The following is a 24021-nucleotide window of genomic DNA, read 5'->3' on the forward strand; positions in this document are numbered from 1 at the left end:
TAGGACTTGAAAAGGGTTTGGGGGAGATGAGGAAGGGTATGAGATGAGAGAGACGGGAGAGACTCGAGAGACTCCTTGAAGGGCCTGTGTGAGCTCGCTCTCTGGGCAGTGATTGGTAACCTCAACTTCCTGACTCTCAGATGCTGGGGATGTGGCAGAGAGAAAACTCAGCACCTAAGAGGCAGGCAGCCCGTTGCCTCAAGGTGTCCTGAGGTCAAGGAGCCACAGCAGTTCCTTTGTGGGTGGAGAAACTGCTCTCAGTGGAATGAGATGAAGGGGCCGTGCTGTGAAGGAAGTTCAGGTCACCATGACCTCTGGATAGACAAGGCCCCTCGGTTTGGGTTCTGAGCTGGTTTCCAAGGTTGCTTTGTAGGTGTTTCAGGAAAGGCTGTCTGCCAGGTGGTCATGGTCTGACTAGGAAAGTGAGTTTGGGAGGGTTGGGAGATTTAGGTGAAAAGCTCTGTGGGGTCTGATCCTTCACTGTAGGCCACATTCTGGCCCAAGTGTCAAGATCTCCTAAGGGCCTAGAATAAAGCCTGTTATCACGAATACCACAGAAGGGATCGGATTATCATACCATGTTACATGGGGCTTACTCAAGGGGGACCTGGACCCAGAAGAGAGGGGCTCTGGAAGACAGAAATAGCTGCTGGTTGGTTGGGGCTGTTGGGGTGGTAAGGCTGGAGGTTCAGGGCAGCGTGAAGCATCTAGTGGCTTGCTGGGAGGGCAGAAAACGGTGGGAGGTTCAGTTTCTTCTACTTGACTGTGTGGTTTGAGCCAGTGCAGTAAGAGGTTTTGTGATACCTTTCTAGGTCAAGGGAGGGAGATAAGATCTCCCAGAGGTCAGAGGTGGGCAACAGGAAAGCTATGCAAAAGCAGGGACAGTGCAGGCTAATCAGCCCTGGTCTCTCCTTGCTGCTGGACCAATATTTTGGTATTGTTTAAAGCCATTGTACAGACCTGTAGTGGTCCAGCAGCAGGAATGTTTTCTGAAGCCTGTGGAGAGCTGAGGATCAGTTCTGTGTCTAAGGTACATGGCGTCTTGCCCTTCCTGAGTGACCCTCCGCTACATCTCCCTTAGCCTGCCAGGACAGGGAACTCAGAGTCACTCTGACCTGGACTCCTGGGGTGTGCGAGCAGACAGGGTACTTTGCCCAATTCAATCAAACTATTTCAGTGGAGCTAGTGCTGAAGGGAGGAGAGGAGAGCAGCGACAGGGCACACAAGCCACCATCTCTGAGTCACCCAGGGCAGCTGGTTAAAGATGCAGGCCTCTGGGAGGGTGCTGTCTGCATGGATTGCCACCCCTGCGAGGTGAATCTGCTGCCCATTAAAGTTTGAGGACTTGGAATGAGAACGGGTGAGATTAGCTGGGAGAGGCCTCCTGGGAGAGGTGGACTTGAATTTCAGCGTCTGGGTGATACTTTTTAAAGATAGCATTCTCGTGTGTGGACCCAAGGAGCCTGTTCACCTGGGGACACAGGACTTTCCCAGGAGAGACTGGCAAGTGTCCGTGACATTCTCCGGGTGAAGTTTCTGAGCTGTTGCTGCTGACTCCCATTTACCACTCGGGCATTAATTGCTGAGGGGCCAGAAGTGCCGTGGGAGGTGGCTGAGGACAGTGTCTGCTAGAGTGTTCGGTTCATGTTGCAGCCGAAGCGCAGACTGCAGGGCAAAATGGCAGCCTGGCGGAGCCTCCTTCCTGGAGTGGGGTAGGAGGAGAACACTGTGTAAACTGTCTCCATTCTGGTTCACAGACACCAGCAGCTGGGCCACCTCTCGTGTGGTCTTCACTTGCCAGTTAGAGGCACATGCCTAAGGAGTGTGGCTAGGGCTGCTGAGCCATCCGTGGTCCCAGTTGTCCTGGGAGGTGAGCGGAAAAGGTTTGGGATACGATTGGTTCTCTCCTCCCTCGCTGCTGCTTGCCTTCTGCTCCATCCACTTAATGCTGGCTTTATCTGATTGGGAACACAGTGTTTTTCTCTGGGGTGGGTGAAAAGATGGAGAGAGAGAGCGGTGCCAAGAATGGAAGAAGGAACACTGGAGAGAAGGGAACACGTCGCAGTTAAGACGCTAAGTAACTGCAGAGCATTCGGGCAGGCAGCAGCCTTCTGCCGTGGCTGGGTGCTGCTGGCCTGCAGCGGGCTGACAGAGCCATGCCAGCAGGAATGGCTGTGCTTGCTTTGACCATGATGAAAGAAGGAGCCACTGTGTCATCATTGTTTAAGACAAAACAACAGCAAAGCAAAAAACCTACCTAATAAGGGCCTGTCCTGGCACTATCCCGTCCTTTCTAATTGCACTCCAGCTGAATGACAGTCCTAGCAGTCTCTTGGAACATTTTATTTAACTTCTAGAATGGCTGTTTTCAAGGCTTGTGAGGCTCTGTGGGAATAGTTGAAATGAGCAGCAGTGGGCTGGGGAGCACCAAGGAGCCTTGCTTAATGGGTTGAAGCCAACCAAAAGTAAAATCCCAGACTGAATGGGTTCCTCCTGGGCTTGACCCAATGGGTGATGCTGTGCCCCAGGTTCACTGTGTGCGGGGGAAGTGCTTGCACCCATGCTGTTCTTTACCAGTCTTTATTCTGTGGAGAATGGAACCCGGTAAGGGAGAGGACAGAGTTAGCTTCCTTTTCCAGGCCCAGCATCAGCACCAGGAGAGTGCTGCAGTTTATTCATGGTCTTATAAGGGCATGAGGGTTGTCTGCTTCCCAGGTGATGCTGTTCCCTCACAGCCCCTCTCTGGCCAGGTCTTCTGCCGTGGTAGGGAGTCTCACAGTTCAAGCTTGACTTTGGCATTCTTCTTTGGAGATGTACTCTCTGGCCAACCATAAGCCAGGGTCCAAGGCACAATATCAAAGGCTGTTTGTCAGTCATTGTCCCTCCCGTGCCTGTGGCATGGCATGCGGGCACTGCCCTGCCTCTTAAGTGTTGCCGTTAGTCTGGCCCTATTATGAAGGAAAGGTGTTACATTCGCTCTGGAAGTGAGCCCCAGAGACCTCTGCAAGGGGGAGGCAGGTCACACCTGTGTATCATTTGACATAAATTGTTCAGTTTCTTGGAACATGGGTCTGGCGTTCTGCAGACAGGGAAGGTGATTCTTGCAGGGTTGTTTGGGCCCGGAGGAGCTGACAGATGTGAAAGTACTCTGTGAACTAAAAAGTACTGGTCACGTGTGAGCAAGGGATTCTTGTTATTCACAAAAGGGGAAGAACTCGGTCATTTCTCGCTGGAGAGAGGAGGGGGCTTTGCATTCTTGTGGTAGCTACTCACAAGATTCTTGTCCATTTAAGGCAGTAAAAAAATTGCAGTTAACAGAGCCATAGCCTCTTGGGCGGCGAGGACTCTGCTGTGTCCCACAGCTGCCCTTTAAGAAGGCCTGCTAAGGCAATAGGGATGCTGGGTAGGGACAGGGGGCAGAGATTGTGGCTCCACCTACTTTCTCCCTCTCTTCTAGCTTCCCCCACAGGCCTCCTGCCTAGTCTGAGTCCTTCAGAAACACGCAAACTGTTTCACCTTAGAGTCCCAAGAATGGTGGACCCCTCCCTCCAGCTGCCCTATAGAGGCCAGGAGGGTGGATAGAGGCCCAGGCTAGGCAAAACGGTGAGGAATGATGTGCACATGGTGGTTGAATGGAGGTGCTCCAGACCGGGAGTACCCTCTGCTCTCATTTCTGTGATTAGGACACCCTGCCACCTGAAAGACAGCCCTCTCGTGTAAGTGACCAGCTCGCTGGCTAAGCATTCCTGAGGCAGGCAAGAACAGAACGTTCCACGCCTTCTCTTTCACCCTTTGAAGCTTGAAAGAGTGTTCAGAGGCTGGGGTACAGTAGCAAACTTCTCCTGCCATCCAGGTAAGATGGCGTGGCTTACCTAGAATCCCATGTTTATTCATTCATTAAGTCAACAACTGTTGACTTAGTGCTTATGAGATAAGGCACTATGTCAGGTGCTTTGGAGGACCCAAGGATGGTTAAGGAGCAGATCTGAACTCCATGCAGTTGATGGTCCAGTAAGGGAAAAGTGTCTTACACCAAGGAGGAAGTAGATTGAAAAGACATACAAAGGAGGGAGATTGGGAAGGCTGCCCAGAGTCTGTGTCGTTTGTGGTGTTTCAGTCAGACTTTGGAAAATTTAGGGTTTGGCCCTGAGACGGGGCATGGAGAGAACGGGCTCTGGCAGGAGGTGTTGGAGCAGAGGCCCGGGATAAGGCCTGAAGGGGGAGAGATACAGGGACCAAGGTTCTAAGGGCAGAGGAGAAGGTCAGAGGACACCTTTTGTCTACCTCACTCTCTGGCAATGCCAGGGGCTTCCCTAGTATGCGCTGAGCCTCCCAGTTCCTCTGTGAAGCAAATACTGGTCTTTCCCAGGGAGTTGAGGCAGAAGGACTGAAGTAGCTTGCTCAAGGCCAGGAGGTGTTAAGTAGGAACTGGGATTTGAACTTGAATGCAGCATCTCAGAGCCCACGCTGTCTCCCTAATAGGATCTGTGAGGGAAAGAAGGAAGAAAGGAGCAACAAGCCCTTTTCTGGTTGTGAGGGTCCAGCAGTCTTGGGTGGAGAGTACCCGAGGTCTCACAGTGAGGCAGTCGGACTTTTTGGACTAGTTCTACAGTCCAGAATGGCGGAGCATCTGACTTCCCATTCATCGTCCTATTGGAAGAGCCACTGGCCTCTGTGTGGGAGGTGCAGGAAGCCAGTATGGTAGGAGATACTAGAATGAAATTTTAACCGTGGCCTTGTCTGTAGATTTTCATTTCAAGGGCTACCTCAAACCTCGTTACTGTGCAAGAGCCTTCACTGACTCCCCCCTCCCCCCGCAACTCCAGCCTTCCCTGGGGTCCATGCAGGCTCAGTCTGCACAGGCGTTGTTCTGCACTTGCTCCTTTGTTGCTGTGAAACGGGCTCCCGGCACAGTCAGCCTCTGTGTGGGAGGACTGGTGGCTGTCTTTGTAGGCAGGCATTTGCTTAGAGCAGGCTGCGTGTGAGCCCAACATCAGCGGATCTGGCCTTGAGTCGGTCGGTCGGTGGTGGTGGTGGGATGAGGCTCTGCCCTGGAGACTGGCTGTGAAGGATGAGTTCAGGGTGGGATGACGGACCGCTTCTGGGACCAGTGGTATCTTTGGTATCTCCGCTTGCTTCGGCTGCTGGATCGAGGTATCCTGAGTGCGTATCTGGTCGTGCGTCTGTCTGTGTATGGGTGTATGTGTAGAAGCATGTGTGTGTGAGAGGGACATAGACACGGAGAAAGAGAAGTGGGGGAAGAAAAGGAAGAAGGCATGGAGCAACAGCAGGTAGCAAACCATGGCAGATAAAAGAGAGGTTGCTTTTCTGGGGACACGTGTGACCCAGCTGGAGATGGGGAGCACAGAGCCTTTTGGGCAGCAGCTGTACAGCACAATCACGTTTCTTGCTGTTTTTTTTTCCAGGCTCAGTGTTATAGTCCGGCAACTTAAGCTGTCTTGTGGGGCTCTCCAGCATCTGAGGAGTGATGCTGAGAGGAGTCTGGTCCCTGCAGTGGAAGCTGGGGCATCCCTATGCAGACTCCTGTCTCAGTCCAGTTCTGTGACCTTACATGGACTTGTGTGTTCATCTGAGCTTGTTCATTTGAGAAATGGGCGTTCTGGGACCTATCTGCCTTACCATGCATGAATTACTTAATCTCTGCATGTAAAACATATCATCATAGCCAGTGTGCTCTCTGGGTGCTTAGTATATGCGAAGTTCCTCCCCTTTAACTGCGTCTTGGCATCATGGAGTTACAGCACTTTTGCCGGGGACAGCTCCCTTTGTGGACTGTCTACAGACACAGATCCTGGGCAGAATTTGTGGTTATGAAAAGGAAAAGATACAGACAGCTTGACTTTTCAAATTACTCTGACCTTAATTCATTTCACCCTCATTTATTAATGTAATCAAATCTCCTGGTAGTATCATCCAAGTCCAGACCTTCCACTGTAAAGAAAGGCCACTGTGAACTTTGTGTAGTAATTGGTTTATAAAATGTTGAATGTTGTGTTTGAGAGCTCTGGTTTCTTTAAGAAGTTTTGGCAAGAGTGAGACAAAATCTTTGATGAACGATATGGTCTTGAAAAAGCTCTGCTACCTACCCCAACCTCCCCCCCCACCCAGTTAGGGGTATTCTCAGGTATACCAGGAGGCAAATGCTAAGGAGAAGCAGAGCTGCCCAGAGCAGATGTACCAGGGCCTTATCGGGGGGAGAAATCAAAGATGGAGGAACCCACGCCAGCATACTCGGGAAGCAGGCTTTCGCTAGCACTGAGAAACACCCATGGGAAGCCAGACTTGAGATGAGGATTGAGAAGGGAGCCAGAACTTTGTGCTGGTAGGGATCCCAGACTGGGGAGGGGTGAGAGAGCCACCCTTTGCTGTGTGATCTCAGGCAAGGTAGTACCCGGCAATGTCTCTGTGTCTCCTTCCTTGTATAAAGAGATATCTATGGTCGTGGTGCTGAGTTAAGTGGTTGTTGTAGGGGTTAAGTGAGAGACTGCAGATGAACTACCCATCCCAGTGCCTGTGAGCAAAATGCTCCTTGACTGTTAGGGCTCATCAGTGACACACTTGCCCCTGCTCTCCTGCAGGCATCCTGGGAAAGACAGGAACAGGTGGCATGCAACAACCCAAAGCTGAGTAAGCTACAGAGGGATTGCTAGTGGCGTAGAGGGATTTTATAGTTTTGTGAGCAGAGGCCATGTTCAGATTAGCATATCATACCAGTTTAAAGAAGAAGGTAGACACCAACATATAAGCCATAATAATAATTTATTTTCAATTTTCATAAAATGCTGGAATCCGTGAACTGCAAACTTGTTTCAGGTGCTAGCTTCATTACTTTCTAAGGGTCCTTGAATAAATAATCTGTCCTTGGCTCATTAGTCTTGGCTCATGAAAGGGAAGATTAATAATACCCACATCATAGAGTTTGCAGGGGACGTATTAGTTCCTGTAAAAGCATCTCACAGTAGTGAATTTATGGACTGATGGATCCCTTAGATAGCATAAACTGGCTTCCAGAATCGTGTATCTGTGCATTTCACATTTGGCCATAATGTGTAGGCTCATGGGCATTCCTATACATAGTGTCTGTGGGGAGTTCCTTAACGTGAAGATCCAGAATGTTTAGGGCATCTGATTTCCAGGCTATCATGAGTTGGACATTGATCATGGCACTCAGTTTTAGCTGATGGACAATACAGTATTATAAAAATATGTCCGCATGACATACATCCACATTCAAGCAAGATTTTCTATATGGCAAATATAGTAGTGATAGCCAGCATTGCGTAGGAAATGGCATGTTTTGCAGATTGAGCTAGCTCATGGGAAATGCTCAGTAAATATTAGTTGGATGAATGAATTAATGAATTAGTGAATGATGAACCTGCCTCGCAGAGCGGTGAACAAATTTCCCTCAGATCTCTAGGGAAACAGAAAGAACAGCTCCTGTCATCTGTTTTAGGATTTTATCTTTCCCTTACTATTGCTGTGCCTTATGTCATCTTGAAAGTCATAAGTCTCAGGAAGGCAAGGAGGGGATAAGAGTGCAGAGGAGTGGGGAACGATGAGGTTAGCCCGGGAAACCAAAACAATGGACAGGCTGTTTGCCAGCCTGAGTTGTGTGCTCGGCTGCCACTGGAGGAGAAATGAGTCTGTGACTTACACACTTGAAAGGGGGGAAACATCAGAACACACCACAGAGCAGAAATAAACTTTTCAGAAAACAACTGTGTGGGCTCTCTTACCACAGACACATTTTTCATCTCCCCCACCATTGTTCAGCGGAACCTATTGTTTTCGAGAGCCTAACTGTGCTGTATAGGAGGGTTTATGTGATAACGCACTGTCGGTTTGCTCAGACATTGCATTTGGATGATTTATTCTCATTAATAACAGATGCAGTTTTTACTGTGTGTGTTGCCTGGTGTTTATCATCTCTGCTGCCTGTGGTTCGGGGGCTTACAGATGTTGGCTAAGGAGATAGTTGCCATGATGGGGACATCCACGAGAGGAAAAAAGCTCATGCAGATAAGAATTGCAAGAAGCAACCTCGCTAGTATTGAGTTTTGGTGTTTCTGCAGGGACCTGGTGGGTCTAGTGAGGGTTCACCAGCATGTGGGAAAGTCTACCACCACCAGCTCCTGAGGTGATCTTTGGTGATTTACAGATGTTGCTGAGCTTCTAGCATGGAGGATGTTAATTCTACCCAATGTTCGAGCCTGCTATGCTGCGTGTGCTTCATCTTACCGCATCCATGTGGATCCTTTTAACCCTATGTGTTCTTCATTCATTAGCTCCTCATTTTCACTCCTGCCGTCTCTGTACCCTTCCAACTTTTCTGCCTTAACCTGAGGCCACAGATGTCTGCTGTCCAGCCTACCCGTCCCCTCAGCCTCTGCCCCTCGTGCCTCTTCTCTCTGTCCTGGTACACTAGTACACACTCATGATACCTTTACCCCCATTGCCCACAGCTTGCCTGCTACTTTCCAGTCCGTCTCCAAATCTCTGCCGATTTTCATCCCCAGGCTGGGCCATTGCACCATCTTCTTCCTCTCTTTTTCCTGCTCTCTAACTTTGAATTCCTCTTTCTCTTCAGTGTCACGCCTTTTCGTGTGGGCTCTCTCTCTCTTGTGCATGTGTGCATGCTTGCACGCTTATAGAGGTCATAGGTCAACCTTGGTTGCTGTTCCTTAGGAGTTGGGTTTTTTTCTCTTTTCATTCCATTTCTTCCTTCCTTTTATTTATTTATTTATTTTGAGACAGGGTCTTGTATTCAGCCTGAAACTCTCTGAGTAGGCTAGGCTGGGTGGCCAGTGACTTCTAGGTTTCCTCCTGCCATATGCCTCCCCAGTGCTGGAATTATAAGCATGTGCCACTGTGCATTGCTTTTTGTCTATACCTTCTGGAGATCCAAACTCAGGTTCTCATGCTTGCAAGTCAAACATTTTAAAGACCGAGCTATCTTTCCAGCCCTCTTCACCACTGAGCTTTTACCTCCAATCCATTATTTTTAAAAATAAATTTGTCTATAAATTGGAACAAATTTAAAATAATATAAAAGAAAGTATAGTGTAGAAGTTTTGGGGTATGGTAAAAATGGTGTTTGGAAACATACATAGCATACATTTTAGACTGCTTGATTTCTTCATAGTGCATCATCTGCATTCTGATGACTACCATAAAGCAGAACCAGAAACCTACTGGTTCTCATCTTGTACACTATAAAGATTTGTCACTTATATTGGTTTAATAAAACTTTGATTGGCCAGTAGCCAGGCGGGAAGTATAGGAGGGGCAACCAGACTAGGAGAATTCTGGGAAGAGGAAAGGCAGAGACACAGTTACCAGCAAGATGCAGAGGAAGCGAGATGAAAATGCTGCACTGAGAAAAGGTACCAAGGCATGTGGCTAAACGTAGACAAGAATTATGGGTTAATTTAAGTTGGAAGAGCTAGCTAATAGCAAGCCTGAGCTAATAGGCCATAACCAGCATATAATTGATATAAGCTTCTGTGTGTTTTTTTGGGACTGAATGGCTGCGGGAACAGGTGGGACAGAAACTTTGGTCAACATTCCTATCCCTCAGCGTACATAGTTTCACATTCTCTTTCCAACCCCAATCCAGGCAGCTGGACTGGAACCCTTGGCATGGACTGACACTGGCATCTCTGCAGGTGATTCTGATGGAGCCAAGGCTGGGGGCTGTTTGTTGCCATCTTTTAATGTGATGTCAGAGAGCAAAGGCAAAATGGCTCTGGGGTAAAACAAGAGAAATGACAGAGTCACCGTGAGAATAGCACATTCAGAGTAAAGAGAAGATGAACTAGGAACAAAATGTAACGGAATGTAACCTTTCGGTATGCTTGATGCAACTCTCTTTAGAAATTATAGACATATTCTATCATGACCTAACTTAAACCTCGAGTTTCCATCATATTCCTGGGGAAACATTCGTTCAGTGTTCTAGAAGGTTGACTGGCCCCAGCTTACTTTAGGTTTATAGATCCCAGTTCTGTCCTCCTCAGGTTTTAGACCTAGGATGACAGTTTGTTACATTGCATGTGAAAAATCTTTCCTAATTTGTTCAAGGTGAGTTCTACATCATTAGGCAGGCACTGCCCACCTTCTGCTGGAATCAGAGAAAGGATGATCTCTTTCATACTGTAGGAGAGATGGGAGGGGAGGGGCATTCTTGTCCATGGACTTCATAGTGTGAGGCTCCACTCTGGCCAGGAATCTGCTTGAGATTTTCACCAGTGTTCACATCTCCCCGACTGACTGTTCTCTGTTGTCTCAATCTTCAGAATTCCCCAGCCATTCAAGACAAGGACTGATTCTTCTGCCCAAGTGCAGTGTAGGGTCAAGAGGCAGCTAGCTCACCTGGCTTGGGTCATGAAGGCTCTTTGGACAGTCTTGTCCTTACTGCTTTTGTTCCTGGTTCCTGTCACTGGCAGATGCCTTGTCTCTAGCTCACTGACAGCCTGTACAACTCTGGCTTCTGTTTGGAGTGCACTTGGCATCTCTGTTTAGACTAGCCTGCCACAGTCTCTGACTTTCACCTAGGATGGCTTTCCTGTACTTGTTAGTGGCTGTGTGTGTGCACTTGGTGTGACCTGTGGCCTCTTTGGATGCACTTCTATGATACGTTGCATCCTTTGACTTGTCATTGAGAAAAAGAAGAGAAAAACATGAAAAGTGTATTGGGTGATTCTCCTGGGCTGGAGTTTTTCTAACAAGAGAGGAGTTTTGTTTGTAAACGTCCTTTCCCTTGGGCTGAATATTCATACAAGACCAAGTTACTTTAATTTAGCTTTTAAAGTCACAGGCATGTGTCTGTTATAGGAACTAGACCTCTTGTCTGATCAACGGCTGGAAACGCTGTCCAGAGCAACCCGTTTTGCCCTGTCTCCCCCAGAGCCTCCTCAGATCTTCTCCCTTTGTTTCCTCTCCAAGTGCCCGAAGTCTCCTTTATAGACGATGACCCACTTCCCTCCACTTCTCAGTCTCTTGACTCCTGTGTCCTCCAGAGAAAGTTATCTCTAATTAGTCACACCTGGTTCTGGTTTGTGCCACGGGCACTCAGTTGCCAGGTCCAGGGAGGAATCAGAGGCTCTTGTGGGTAGTAATAATGTATGCCTCCCGGTATTGCCGTGAGCTTCAAAGGAATCAAGATGTGTGGCCAGCACCCAACGCTAGCAAGCACTTAGTGCTTTTCCTTTGGGATTTCTGTAACTTAATTGTTTCTCGGGGGTCAGTGTTCCCCACTGTGAGTGGAGGGCATGGCTTTGTCCCCACCATTTCTTTCAATTTCCCGAAGTCAAAGTTGTATCCTAATAGGAATCTAGCAAATAATCTAGCAAATAATGTAGACTAAAAGAGTATCTGAACACTCCTGAGTACAGGGAATCATCACAGCCTTACTAAAGAGTTAAAGAGAGAACAGTGAGAATTTGAAAACTGCTAGTATCTTACCTTCCCCTTTAGTCTGCAGAACCCTTCTCTGGGGCAGGTCACATTGGTTCCCATTTCACAGATGGGAAACAGACTTATGGAGGTAATTATTTTGCTGAAAGCGTGCAAGCGCTAAGAGAAAAGCCACAACCTCTGCTTCCACGTAGCATGGGTTAGCGTCTATGCTCACTGTGTCATATGATTCCCTGCATCTCCATCTTCGGCATGCATGTGAAACTGTGTCCAACTACCTCCCTGGTTGGCAGGAGGAAAGGGTATCACTGTACTGCATTGTCCGCGGTGTGAGATTGCCAGGTAAGATGTATCTAGGCCAAGTCCTGGGGGAAGGAGGACACTGATAGCCTCTCTTTGGAGTGCTGGTATGGGGTTTCCAAGCAGTGGGGCAGAGGTTACTATGATATGAGGAAAGGAAAGTAGCAAGACTCCCCTGGGGTAACACGGCCTCCCAGGGTTGATTCTTCCACTGAGGATTGTTTAATGCTTGTTGAAGGTCCAAAGGTGTTTTCCTCGATGGTCAGAAAGCCAAATGAATATCTGGTGTAGACAATGTCTTGCTTTTCTCTTTGTGGATGGAGGAGGTGTGTAAAATTGTGAAAGCTATAGACATTGTGTTAATAGTTGAAGTAGCCACACTGCCTGCAGGTATTACAGGGACCTTTTAGGGGTTGGAGATCAGATTCTAGTTCTGTGGAATTTTATAATTTACCTCCTGTAAGGATCTTAAAGAACCAAAAGTTATGAGCTAAGGGCTCAGTGGTCAAGAGCTCTGCCTGTTTTTAGGAGGACGCTGGTTCGATTCTCAGCATCTACATGATGACTCACAACCATCTGTAACTCTAATTCTACGAGACTGTGATGCCTTCTTCTGGTCTCCAATCACACGTGGGATGCACAGACATACATACAGGTAAAATATCCATACAGAGAAAAATATTTAACACAACAAAACACCACCCACCACCACCAACAAACTAGCTATTGTCTCTCTGAATCTCTTATATCCTTCTATCCAAATGTGGGTTACCTGTAAGTAGATTCTTTCTTCTAACTCTGGTGTGCCACGGTTCCATGCAACAATACCTACAATAGCCACCACACACACACCAGTAACACCTACAATACTTATGTATGATATTAGGGCTATTATTTCATGTTGAATCCCCAAATGAGTGCAACGTATTCCTAGGGGAGAGAAGCAAGTGGGCTGAATGAAGAAAGGCATGCTTCTTCATCCAACAAATAACCCTCAAGGACCTACTATGTGCTGTGCTCTGAGGATCTGGGAATAGTGTTGAAGAAAACAGTGGACTTGTCTTCATGAATATTACAACTAGTGAAAGGAGCCGCAATGTCAATAGAATAAACAATAGAGTGACTTAATCATAAGGGTGGCAGTCAGAGGATGCAGGTCACTTATGTGCTGAGAACAGAAGCCGGAGAGAGAGGGTGCGGTCACTCTATGCTTACATGTCAAGTTACAAACAATTGGTGGCAAGGTAATAACATTCCATTAACATGTGTTGACTAATGCTCAAGATCCAGGCAGTAGACTTATGATCTAGGAATCCTAAGATGCATAACTTGGGGGTGCTTATGGCCTAAGAAAAAACTTGGATGCATGGAAGTTATTTTGCAACAAAATTGGTAGGTAAAAATAACCAGAACTGCATAGGAAGAAAGAAAAAACTATTCAGCTGGAGGTGTTTATCTTTCCACGGTTTCAGATAGAACTTTGGCGAAGTCAGGCATTCCAGTCAGTGAAACAGGGGTGGAGCCACAGTGAGGGCTGCAAGGGATGCCTAGCTGAAGAAGAGGAGTCAGTGTACCCAGAATATGCTTGTGAGGGAAGTCACGGGGAACTCCTGAATACAAGAGCCTGGTTCTGGTGGGATTTTAAACATGTGAATTTGGATGCATAAGAACAGCATGGCAAGAGTAGCAGGAAATTTGGGTTCTTCATATCTGAGGGTGACAGAAGGGCCATGCTTAGGTTTAGCTGGAAAAGTCACACTGAAAGGAAACTGAAACGAGTTCAGATCACAGAATGCAGCTGCAGTATAGTATGTATGTCTGTGGGTCTAGGGAGCACTGAAGTCAGAGGGGCATGATCTTGAGTCAGATGCCCAGAAGCAACGTCCAGGGAGGGCAGCGCAGCATAGACAGTTTGCGGAAATCAGAGACACGAGAAGCTATTTCTGAAGGGTGGGAGGAGCGGTGATTTCAGGGGAGGGAGAGGGGTAGTTAGGGTTTGTCATGCACAGGGGGATGGCACATGGTGCAGGGTTTGGTAGCAGAAGGCACCGATGGCTGCTTGCAGTGTTGTTTCAGTGCCTTCATGATGAGGAGCCAGATTGCAGTGGGAGGAAGTGGCGAGGGCAAGGCAGCAGCCAGCGCATACCGTTTGCTTGAGAAATATGTCAGAAAATACAAGGTAAAAATAGACCAACGATTGGTGGGGCCCTGGGGTCAAGAAGGGAGGTCTGAATACATTTCAGGTGGGGGCATGGGACGGTGACAGAAGTTAGAAAATGACGAGCAGAAGTGGGTTTACGAATCCGCTTGTGAATACTGAGCACCAGCAGTGCATCGAGGCGTTCGAGGCATCGTGCTGTTTGCTGGGGAGACAATGAATAAAGCATGAAGTCTTCATGCAGTTGGCCTTCTAGAGAGCGAGCAGATCGCACGCGGGTCCAGCCACAGTTGGATTTGTGATAGCGACTTACAGTAAGTGCTAGAAAGTCCAGAAGTGGCCCAGAAAGCAGGAATCGGCTAAGTTAGAAGTTGCAGATAAAATTGGGAGACCGGAGAATGGGCTACTCTCTCTGTTGGGAGGGGAAAAAAAAAAAGAGTGCTTCAAAAATTATTTCTTTTGAATAGAAAAAATAAAAATAAGGAAATACTTTAACATTTCTAGTTCAGATGCCTTGTTTAGCAAATAGTCAATGTCATGGGCTAGGACTAGAGATAGGAGGTAAGTGTGACCTTAGGTGGGTTCTGCTCCATTCAAACCCCCAGTTACCCTGTGATTGTAGAGGACGCCATTCTTACTCTATAGATGAGTTAACTAGAGGGACAGAGAAAACCCAGGACTGGAAAAGGTGGGGACTGGGGTGTATGTGTGTATGCATGTTTGTATATAAGTGTGTATGTGTTTATGTGTATGTGTGTATGCATGTATGTATGTGTGTATGCATGCGTATCTGTGTGTGTATGTATGCGTGTGTGTATGCATGTGTATGTGTGTGTGTGTATGCATGTGTATGTGTGTGTGTGTGTGTGTATGCATGTGTATGTGTGTGTGATCACCTGGATATATTGTCACTGGACTAACTTCCCAAGGCTCAGCTCAGGGAGGATTGTTGTGTCATGAAGAGTCCAGTCTTTCCTCCCTGCTCCACACCAAGCAGGAGATCTGGGGTGGAAGCAGCACCAGCATGTGGAGCGGTGAAAGACTGGAGGGTCAGGCGACCCCTGTGTGCACTTGTTATTGTACGCTTTGCCTTTGGGAGAAGTTGGATCATCAAGGCTTTGGACAGAGAAAAGGAAAAGGATCATGACGGTAAGGAGTGAGGAGCAGACATGCTCAATGTAACGGAACGAAGCTGGGGCTGGATCAGGTTGAAACCAGACACGTCAAGGCAACCAAGATCAGTGATAAGAGAAATGGTCTGTTTTCCTTATTTTCTTTATATCCATGTTTGTATCTATCCCTAGCAAAATGAGAATCTAGATGGGAGAGTCCTTTTCATTTCAGGGATAAGGAAACTCAGTACTGAGAGATATTTTAATTTGCCAAAACCGTAGAGTTTGTTATTAGCGGAACCAGAGGTGACATCAGAAAACTCCATGTTAGGGCCTTATTCCATTATCTTTCTGTTTTCAGCTCCATTCTACCGCCTCCACTCCCTGCATTCTTTTCAGGGCTGAGGTGGACACTCAGGGCTTTACTAGACCAGTAGTTTACCACTAAGCTACATCTACATTTTTTGAGACATAGTTTCTATATAGCTCAGCTGACCTTGAACTCAAAGAACTGCTTCTGTCTCATATTTCCAAATGATGAAGTTTTAGATCTGTACTGCCATTGCCAACTCCAATTCTATCCCATTAACCTTGCTGTTGTCACTGTATCTGCAAGAATGGGCAGACTTAAGATGTCCTGGGCTTGAGGGGCATCTAGTTCAGGTTCAGACTTGTAAGGATGCAGGCAAACTTTGCAGAAGCCCCAACAGCACCGTTGTACTTCTTCATCCTTCCTGGTGATGGGCATGCAGCTAAGTGAGTTAGAAGGGGGGCCTCCTGCCTCTTTGTTGCTGCAACAGAATTGTGTCCCCAAGATCCCACCCAGCCCAGGGTAAAGGCTGTAGAGTGTCTTCCTCAGAAACCCAGGAGGAAGAATTGGCATGGGACTTTTAATCTACATTCATGTAAAATGAAATCTGTTAGATGGGATAATGAGCTCCATATTTTATGAACTATTTTAAGCCTGTCTCAAAATAAAGTACAGGGCCAGGGGTGGAGGGGTGGAGGGGTGGAGGGAGGATGTAAGTCTTGGAGACAAAATGGCATGGCTTACTCATCCGTGTTTTCATTCGAATGATCCCAGCCCCTGTACAAGTCCCTTAGTGATACTGTAATGGAAACCACATTTTTTTTTTTCCTTGCTGGAAGTTCCAAGATGAGCACAGCCAAATGTGCTGAGACATAATTAAGGTTACAAACTCTCATCCCCAGTAATACACAAGCCTTTCACCCAAGGGGCTCCAGCGTGGTTGAAAAGCAGTTGAAATTATAGAGATATTTCTTCCACCAGTCTCTGGCCCACCACAACTTTTTTCTAGACCTTCCCTTTCCGTCCATCCCTCTCCCCCTTCCCTTTCATTGCTGCTTCATGCACATGAATAAATGAGAGCCCTGGTGTTGACTCCTTCTCTACCGCAGGGGGAGAATCCCAGATGCAGGAGGCTGGGCCAGGCTGTGAGCTGCCTGTGCACAGCAGGAGTGGGGAGCGAGGGAGCCTGCTGTGCATGTGGGGAGCAGGAGGGAAAGCGAACAGTATTGTTGCTGGGTATAGGAGATGGGGATGCTTTGCCTCTCATCGCTGGAAAATCCATAAAATTCCATAGGCTGAAAAGCCCAGCACATAGGCAGGTCCTGAGGACCCAAGAGCACAAGGCGGCCCCTTCTGGGTTTGGACCTCAGGGGCAAGTATATTCTCTGCTTGGGTCTTTTTTGCCTTTGAAAGCTTTCTGGACTTGGAAAGATCAAAGTTAAGAAACTAGGCATGGGCATAGCAGTTTTGTGAGCTCTCTCTCTTCCCCGTTTAAGTATGCTTGAACACCTGGAGTATACAAGATAGTTTTGGTGACCAGTGAGCACCAAGAATCCACTGATCTCTACCTCTCTGGTGCTGGGACTGTAAGTGCTCGTCACTGTGTCCAGCTTTTGGAGATCAAACTCAGGTCCTCATGAATTCAAAGAAAGTACTTTACCGGCTGAACCAACTCAGAATTAAAATATCATATATGTGTAGCACATGCCACCCTATAATTGGCAACTGCTTTATTTTCCCCCATGGATATCGTTTAGGATGGTGTTGGCGGCGTCTAACTGAGTTCAAACTCAAAATGCCTTAAACAATAAATGTATGTCTTCTCTTCCACTTTCTCTTGGGCGTTTCAGAAGTTGGGCAGTTAGGTCAGCAGCTCCATATTGTCAGATTGTTTCTTATGTTGTCTGCTTGGCTTCATCAGAGGAACCACACCCATGCGGTGAGACAGTTCATTAGTTTTGGAAAATTCTTTACCAGCATTTTCTTTTTCTCCCCTCTCCTTGATTAATGTTGAGATGTCTCACTCTGTCTTCTGCGTTCTTTATTGTTTTTGTATTTTTCATAATTTTATGTCTTCTAATACATTCTGGACAATTTTCTCAGATCTATCTTCTGGCTTATTAACTACCTACTTAGCTGTGTCTAATCTGCAATTAAATAGTGCACCGACTTATTAATATCAATTATTGTACTTTTTGGTGCTAGAATGCCTAGTTAACTGTTTTCCAAACTACTCTCTAGTTTCATGAAACACTTTTGAGCTCATCTTTAATTTCTTTGGATGTGGTATATTTGTTTCATTGTTTTTGTTGGATAATTAATTCTAATCTATGAAGATTTGTGTGTTGTTTTCCCTTTGTCTTCCCATAGGTTAAATTGACAAACAAAAATGAAATATATTTACCCCATATGGAATGATCTTTGATATATAGGTGTGTGTTGTGAAGTCACTACCGTAGATGTGGGTCATTTTTGTAGTCTGCTGTTCCTGGTAGTTTTTGCTCATAGTATATTTTTCCTTTCAGATTTGGTTACTTTATTACGTCATGTTCTCTATTTTGAGAATGTTTTTATGGGGATAAATTCCATAAATTATCACTGTTTCTTACAGATTGGCAGATGTTCTCAGACAAAAGTTGCTCTGTGTTCTGAACTGAGTTCTTTGAATTCTCCAGCTGTTGGCTTAGTAACTGTTGCAATTATGTTAGCTCTTGCTAATGTTTTTAAGAAGTTGACTCTAAGACCTCAGTTCCTTGAAACCCAGAATGGCAACACTTTCCCTGGAACAATTTTTGTTCTCTTTTGTCAGGCTCCTGGTAATGCCGCCAGTCTAGTTGCACCTAAACCGAAGTGGAGTGCTTGGAGACAGGTCACAGGCAACTGAGTTTCAGGGTTGCCAGAGAGCTGGCTAATCTCCGGAGACTTTTACTTAGAAGATGATGCTGCCCCCTGAGAAGAAGCTCAGCTGGGAGTAGTTATTTTTGTGTGGACATCTTCTCCTTGGGCAAGTCTTGAACTTTGGATTCTGTTTCCATCATTCCTTCTGATTTCCCAAAGCATCGTTTAATTTTGCTTCTGCTTCTTGCCTATTGGCAAATGCTCTTCATGTAGAAGTCTCTTTGTGTTCTAGATCTTTGGATTTTCAACTTCTCCTGGGCTCTGACCTCATGATTCTTTGTTGCCTTATTAGTTCTTTTTAATTAAGTACTTTCAAGAATATGCAAACAAACATAGAAAGCAGTTGTTCCCAGCGGAAGGGTTGGACCCATTCATTTTTTTCTGCCACGACAAGAAATGGGGAGTCCGGGACCCAATTCCTGGCATCTCTATTCTACCATCCTTAGAGTACCAAGCTGGTGGTTATAACTCCATATGTTGATGCAGAATTGGTAACCCAATGAGCCTGTTTCTTCATGAATATATTCACTTAGTTCTCTTTAAGATTAAGAGAATATAGCCAGGTGGTGGTGGTGCACTCAAAGGAGAGGCAGGTGCATCACTGAGGCCAGCCTGGTCCAGTATAGTCAGGTCTACACAGAGGAGCCCTATTTCAAAAAAACAAAACAAAATAAAACAAAAGCAATTAAGAGAATATTTCCCAGATACCCTTTAGACTGTTTTCATGATTCAAAGGCCATAATTTCACCAGCAATTCCGAAATAAATCACTAGAAGGTGATAACAATTTCTGAGTTTACTGTAATTACCACATGTGAGGCCAGAAGTTGTCTTCCCTGTGCCTGAAGTACATGACCCTTAATTTCTGAACAAAAGGTAAGCCCTGTGAGCAGGCGTGAATGGTGCTGTAAACAGTCAATGGCAGTTAAGAAGTTAACGGTTAAGAAACATAGCCATTGGGTTGGAGGGATGGCTCAGTGGTTAAAACCATTTGTTACTACTCTAGAGAACCCAGTTTTGATTCCCAGCACTCACGTGATGGTTCACAACTGTATGTAACTAATCTCGGGGAATCTGACGCCTTTTTCTGACCTCCACAGGCACCAGACAAGCCTTTGGTGCTCATACATGCAGAAAAACATTCCAACACATAAAAAATAAAAATAAATAAATCTTAACACATCCTGTTTGGGAGGGAGGATGCAGAAAGACAGAGACAGAGAGACAGAAAGAGAAGTGTAATTATGGTTCTTGCTCTACCTGGGAAACTACATGTGCCCAATGTTTCCAGAAAACGTAGACTGGGTGTGGAGGCACATACCTGTACTTCCTACACGTGTTAGGAGGATCATAAGTTCAAGGCTAGTCTATCTCAGACGACCAAATGAAAAACAGATTGTCGTTGGATTGTGAGATGGTTCGGCAGGTAAAAGTACTAGGTGGAAAACCCGATGACCTGAGTTCAATCCTTGAGATTCAGAGGATGGAAGGAGAGAATCAACTCTTACCAACAGTTCTCTGACCCCGACACACACACCCAAGCATGTATACATAAATGAATAATAAATAGTTATAATTTAAAAACTTAGAAAGTAAGAATTGGTTCTTTGGTTTTAATCACAATCAACAAGGTGGGAAGTAGAGAAGGGAGGTAGCCAAACTTAACAAAGTATTCAGAAATACAAATAATGTGTTTGAAAACATGCTTTATAATTTAAAAGCTCTGGGAGTTTGAGATAACCCGTGATCAAAGTATAATAAATTTCAAAATTAAAATTATATCAGAAACAATTGCTTTAATGGAAATTCATTTTCAAAATGTGGCCGTATTACAAATTACTTCATTTATTGGGGAAGGGCTATGCTATGTATGCTTCGTTCTTGGCTGAGCAGTCCGTAATAACGTGTTCTCTGTGCTTTGATCGTCTCTGAGGTTCTGCTTTCGTCACCATCCTCTTTACAAAGAAACTTCTCTGATGAGGTCTGAGAGCTGCACTATTATACAATGACAAGATAGAATTTAGAGAGCAGTTTGATACCGTGTCCAAAAATAATAATAGTAGCTTTACCCCAGGGACACGGGAGCTCCCCAACCATGGATATTTACGGTACTATACATGTGTTTGCTCCTTTGGAGTGAGCCTTAAATCTAATCTTTCTAGCATTGGTCACCCCCATAAATTCATGCCCCCCGTCATTGCAGTTCTCAGGATGTACAGTGGCTAAGACAGCGATGCTTTCACCCTGACCGGCACCCTGGATAGCACCTTCCAGAGCTGTCAGAGCTGTCTAGCAGAGAGGAAGCTTCCCGGTCAGTGTTGACTTGATTTTTTTCAGGTCCTCTGACCAGTGTTTGTGGTGTCTTCCACAATAGGATCTTGAGTGAACAAGGGCAATGACCTTAACTTATATTGTTTTGGGGGTTTCTGAGAGAACTCTGAGAAACAAGGGGAAGTGTCCCCTACCTACCCTGAGCTTTTTACTCGGCAACCTATGGTTTCTGGGGTGACTGCAGTTTGACTCATGTCTGTATCTATCCATATGCACCTCTGCCTATATAGCTTATAAAATAGTAGGTTTCCACATGGCTTTTCCCTTTAAAGATGAGCGAAAACCTACAACAATTAAGTTTGAAGATATTGAGCTCAGTGGTTGCTTTGTAGAAGGGCTTTCTTTGTTGGCAGTATGTTGAGTGGTTCAGCATGGGGAGGCTTTGAGTCAGAACGTCTGGTTTAGCTCATGACTAACACTGCTCTGTGACATTAAATGTATCACTCAGTCTCTGGACCTCAGTGTCCACATGTTAACAGACAGCATGTTTGTCTGCCTTATTCATATTTATTGCTTAAAATGTTAGCTACTAACTCTTAATCTTTATTGTATAATATCTGAATTTTTAAAAGGAAGAGGATGATGCTGTGGTCAAGAGGGGACCTGGGTTCTGAGATGTCCTGGAGACAACTCACAGGTATAAGGACCAGGCACTGAGATAATGTCTGGGCAGATAGAGCAACAAAGTTAGCATCCATTTACCTTGAATTTTGTCCATCGCATTGGGGAAAAACTTCTGTGTTGGGTTTCTCTGTGAACTTGGTTGTTTCAAGTAGGGGCTGGCCATCAATGTCCTTCTAAGTCCTCTTCACCTTGAGACTGCTTGCCAGGCAACTGAAGTGAGCTTCTTCTGAGGAGGCCTTAGCCAGCCAAGGTCATGGTGCTTCCTGCCTTGCTGGAGTTTCTTCTTCATTAAGTAAATTAAGGGATTGCATGGCCAGCCCTGAATAATGGACACACTAATTGGCAGACATTAGAAAGCTCCAGCACGGATAAATCTTCAGGCTTTGGGCAGCATCTGCTGGAACCTGTTCTTATCAACTACTTCAGGGCTGAGGGATCCCAGCATGGTAGTGAATGTCAGTCTTAATCCAGGGAGTGGCTGAGGCAATAGATTCTTGGAGGTGCTGGAAGGTAGACAGCAGGCCCTGGGCTGGATGTTTAAAAGACAGTAAGAGACAGGGTCCCCTCTTCAGGTAGTAAAAGCGATTGTAGCCACCACTTCCGTCAGAGGGAGGACAGTCCAGGTCTTGGAAGAGAGTTTATGTCAGAGATAAAGTGTGACTGTTGTGGGCATCTTGGCCTGGTCTGGTCACTCATCTGAAAAGCAAAGACCCACTGGTACCTGTTTGAATGGGCGGAAGGACAAGTGGGCTGGGAGAGATCGTGAGCTCTCTCGCACATATGTTCTTCTCTAGCTGGTGCTCTGGGCTGACATCTGAACCCCGAGGAGAGGCTCACTGTGCACAAGTGGAGGGAGCTGCTTTCATTAGTGTTCTCTGTAACACGTGGGGCAGATGATGCTGAGCTTGTTTACGCAGGATAAGGAAGATGGACAAACTGCCACCAGGACCTGACATAGTCTAGCGAAGACTCTAACAGCTCAGGCTGTTAGGCACTTGTAGGGATTTGAGAGGCCTGGAGCCTGTGCCCTGGGTTGTACACCACGGGTTTGTGGCCCCACTAAAGCTGTTTTAGACAACCTCTAGTGACAGCTACAGCAGAAGAGGCCAGCAGGGGTGGCTGGCAGGTGCTTGAGAGCAAATCCAAGCACCGGGAATACAAAAGTGTGAGGCTTAAGCAGTTCAAACCAGAGCCCTCTTGCTTCTGTTAAGGACACTTCTTAAGTGATGAAGATTAGTAAACAAATTATAGAAGAAAGTCCTCGATTATGAGGTAGCACTACTTACTCAACAAACACTCTTTGAATATCCACACCATCTTTTATGAGCAAAAGCAAGGCAGGCAGAGTCTTCATCTTCATGGAAACTACAGTGAAGGGGAAAGATGCTTGGTTGGATGGTACCTGGGAAGTAGAGAAGAAAATACTGGCTGTGGGCTTGAACTTAGAAAGTCTTAAGGATGAGAGGAAACTGGACCTCTGAAGGTGGAGTACAGATGAGAAGATAGAGTCTGGAAAATAATCTTCGTGGGAAAGAGATGTGTCTGTATAGATTTAGTGTGTGTGTGTGTGTGTGTGTGTGTGTGTGTGTGTGTGTGTGTGTCTAGAACAAAACACAAAGCTGGGACCACTGGCTCAGTGGCCTTTATCTCCACATTGGAGACTAGGGGTTTTGCTTCTATTAGGCTGCCATCGGGAGATTTTGAGTGAGGAAAGCAACTTGCTTGATGTTTTCCTGGCCGAGGTCACTTAGTTGCATGGGTGTTAGCAGGGCTGCAGGCCATGATTGTTTCAGTATGTTCTCTTCCTGGCCTTCTCATGGGAACGGTGATGATTTTATTTTTACCCACCTCTCTGTTTTGGGTGTGTTCCAGCTTAGCAGCTCTGTGCTTACAGTTAGAGGAGAGCTTCTGTTCAAAGTGCTATGTGGGTGGAGTCTTTTCCGCCACTGTGGAAACCCTGCTACTCCTCCTGGGTCTTGACCTTGGACATAGAGGGTGTGTTCCTTGATTTAATGTTTTCTTTTTGTTCCTCTGCTTTTTAAGTTCTGTCCTCTGAATGACCAAGGGTTTCTTAAGAGAGCTAGATAGAGCCAGGGTAACATATGAGTTGGGTGTGAGCAAGTTGTCATGGGGAGTATAAGTCTTTGCTTCAGTTAGATTTACTTCCACTTTATCATAAGTACCAGAAGCTTCATAAATTTAAATTGGTTTCTAGGAACAGACCCAAGTCCAGGAACATTTCCTAGTGTGGAAGAATGGATTGTCAGCAAAGTTAGGGGGTGCATTTTTCAAGATAAAAACCTATTTATCTGGGTATGGTACTGTATTGTGAAAGTGTAAGTCAGATAAATCCTTTTCTCCCTCAAGTTGGTTTTGGTTGGCATTTTATCATAGAAACAGAGGCCCAAGCAGAACAGTTATTAAGTGACAGTTTTGGAGTCAGACACAGGTTACCTCCCTATGAGTTATTAGTCAGAGAGGCCCCAGAGGTACTCAAAGCAATATAGATGCTTGTCATTGCTCCTGCTTGGCTACTGTAACTAGATGGTAAGACAGGGTTGCTAAGGACACCGTGCACAGAGAAATCACTCTTGAACTGACCAGGAAGCGCTCGTTGCTGGCTAGCTTTCATAGCGCTGGAAGGTCCTTTGCAAGGCTACTAGCCGAGAAAAGACATCAGTGACCTCATCCAGCACTGGGCCTCACATGATACAGTACTGACCTCCCAGGCACAGTGTACTCACCGGGACAGCAGTGGTCAGACTGTCTATGGAGGTAACCAACTTCTCTCTTGCTTGGATTTGAGGCTTATTCAACAGGAGGGAACTCATGCCCGGTACTATAACATAG

At 46.1% G+C, this 24021-nt stretch overlaps 1 protein-coding gene across 25 annotated transcripts in view; it reads left to right on the forward strand.

Moving 5' to 3' along the window:
* Kalrn (kalirin RhoGEF kinase) overlaps positions 1-24021 on the forward strand; it is a 598618-nt gene that overhangs the window by 49818 nt on the left and 524779 nt on the right. For 6 of the 25 annotated variants that reach the window (XM_048454112.3, XM_085685489.2, XM_048454113.3 and 3 more), the window contains exon 1: positions 4937-5163. The exons of 5 other annotated variants lie outside the window; for them this stretch is intronic. In XM_048454112.3, the coding sequence (XP_048310069.3) occupies positions 5088-5163 (76 nt within the window). In that variant the 5' untranslated portion in view covers positions 4937-5087. Of the gene's footprint in view, positions 1-4931; positions 5164-24021 lie in introns of those variants that run through there. 14 more of the 25 variants (XM_048454128.3, XM_085685493.2, XM_048454116.3 and 11 more) reach the window with 9 other exon arrangements.

Source organism: Myodes glareolus, chromosome 2 (genome assembly GCF_982192425.1).
Source record: "Myodes glareolus chromosome 2, mMyoGla1.1, whole genome shotgun sequence".
In the NCBI taxonomy this organism is placed as follows: Eukaryota; Metazoa; Chordata; class Mammalia; order Rodentia; family Cricetidae; genus Myodes; species Myodes glareolus.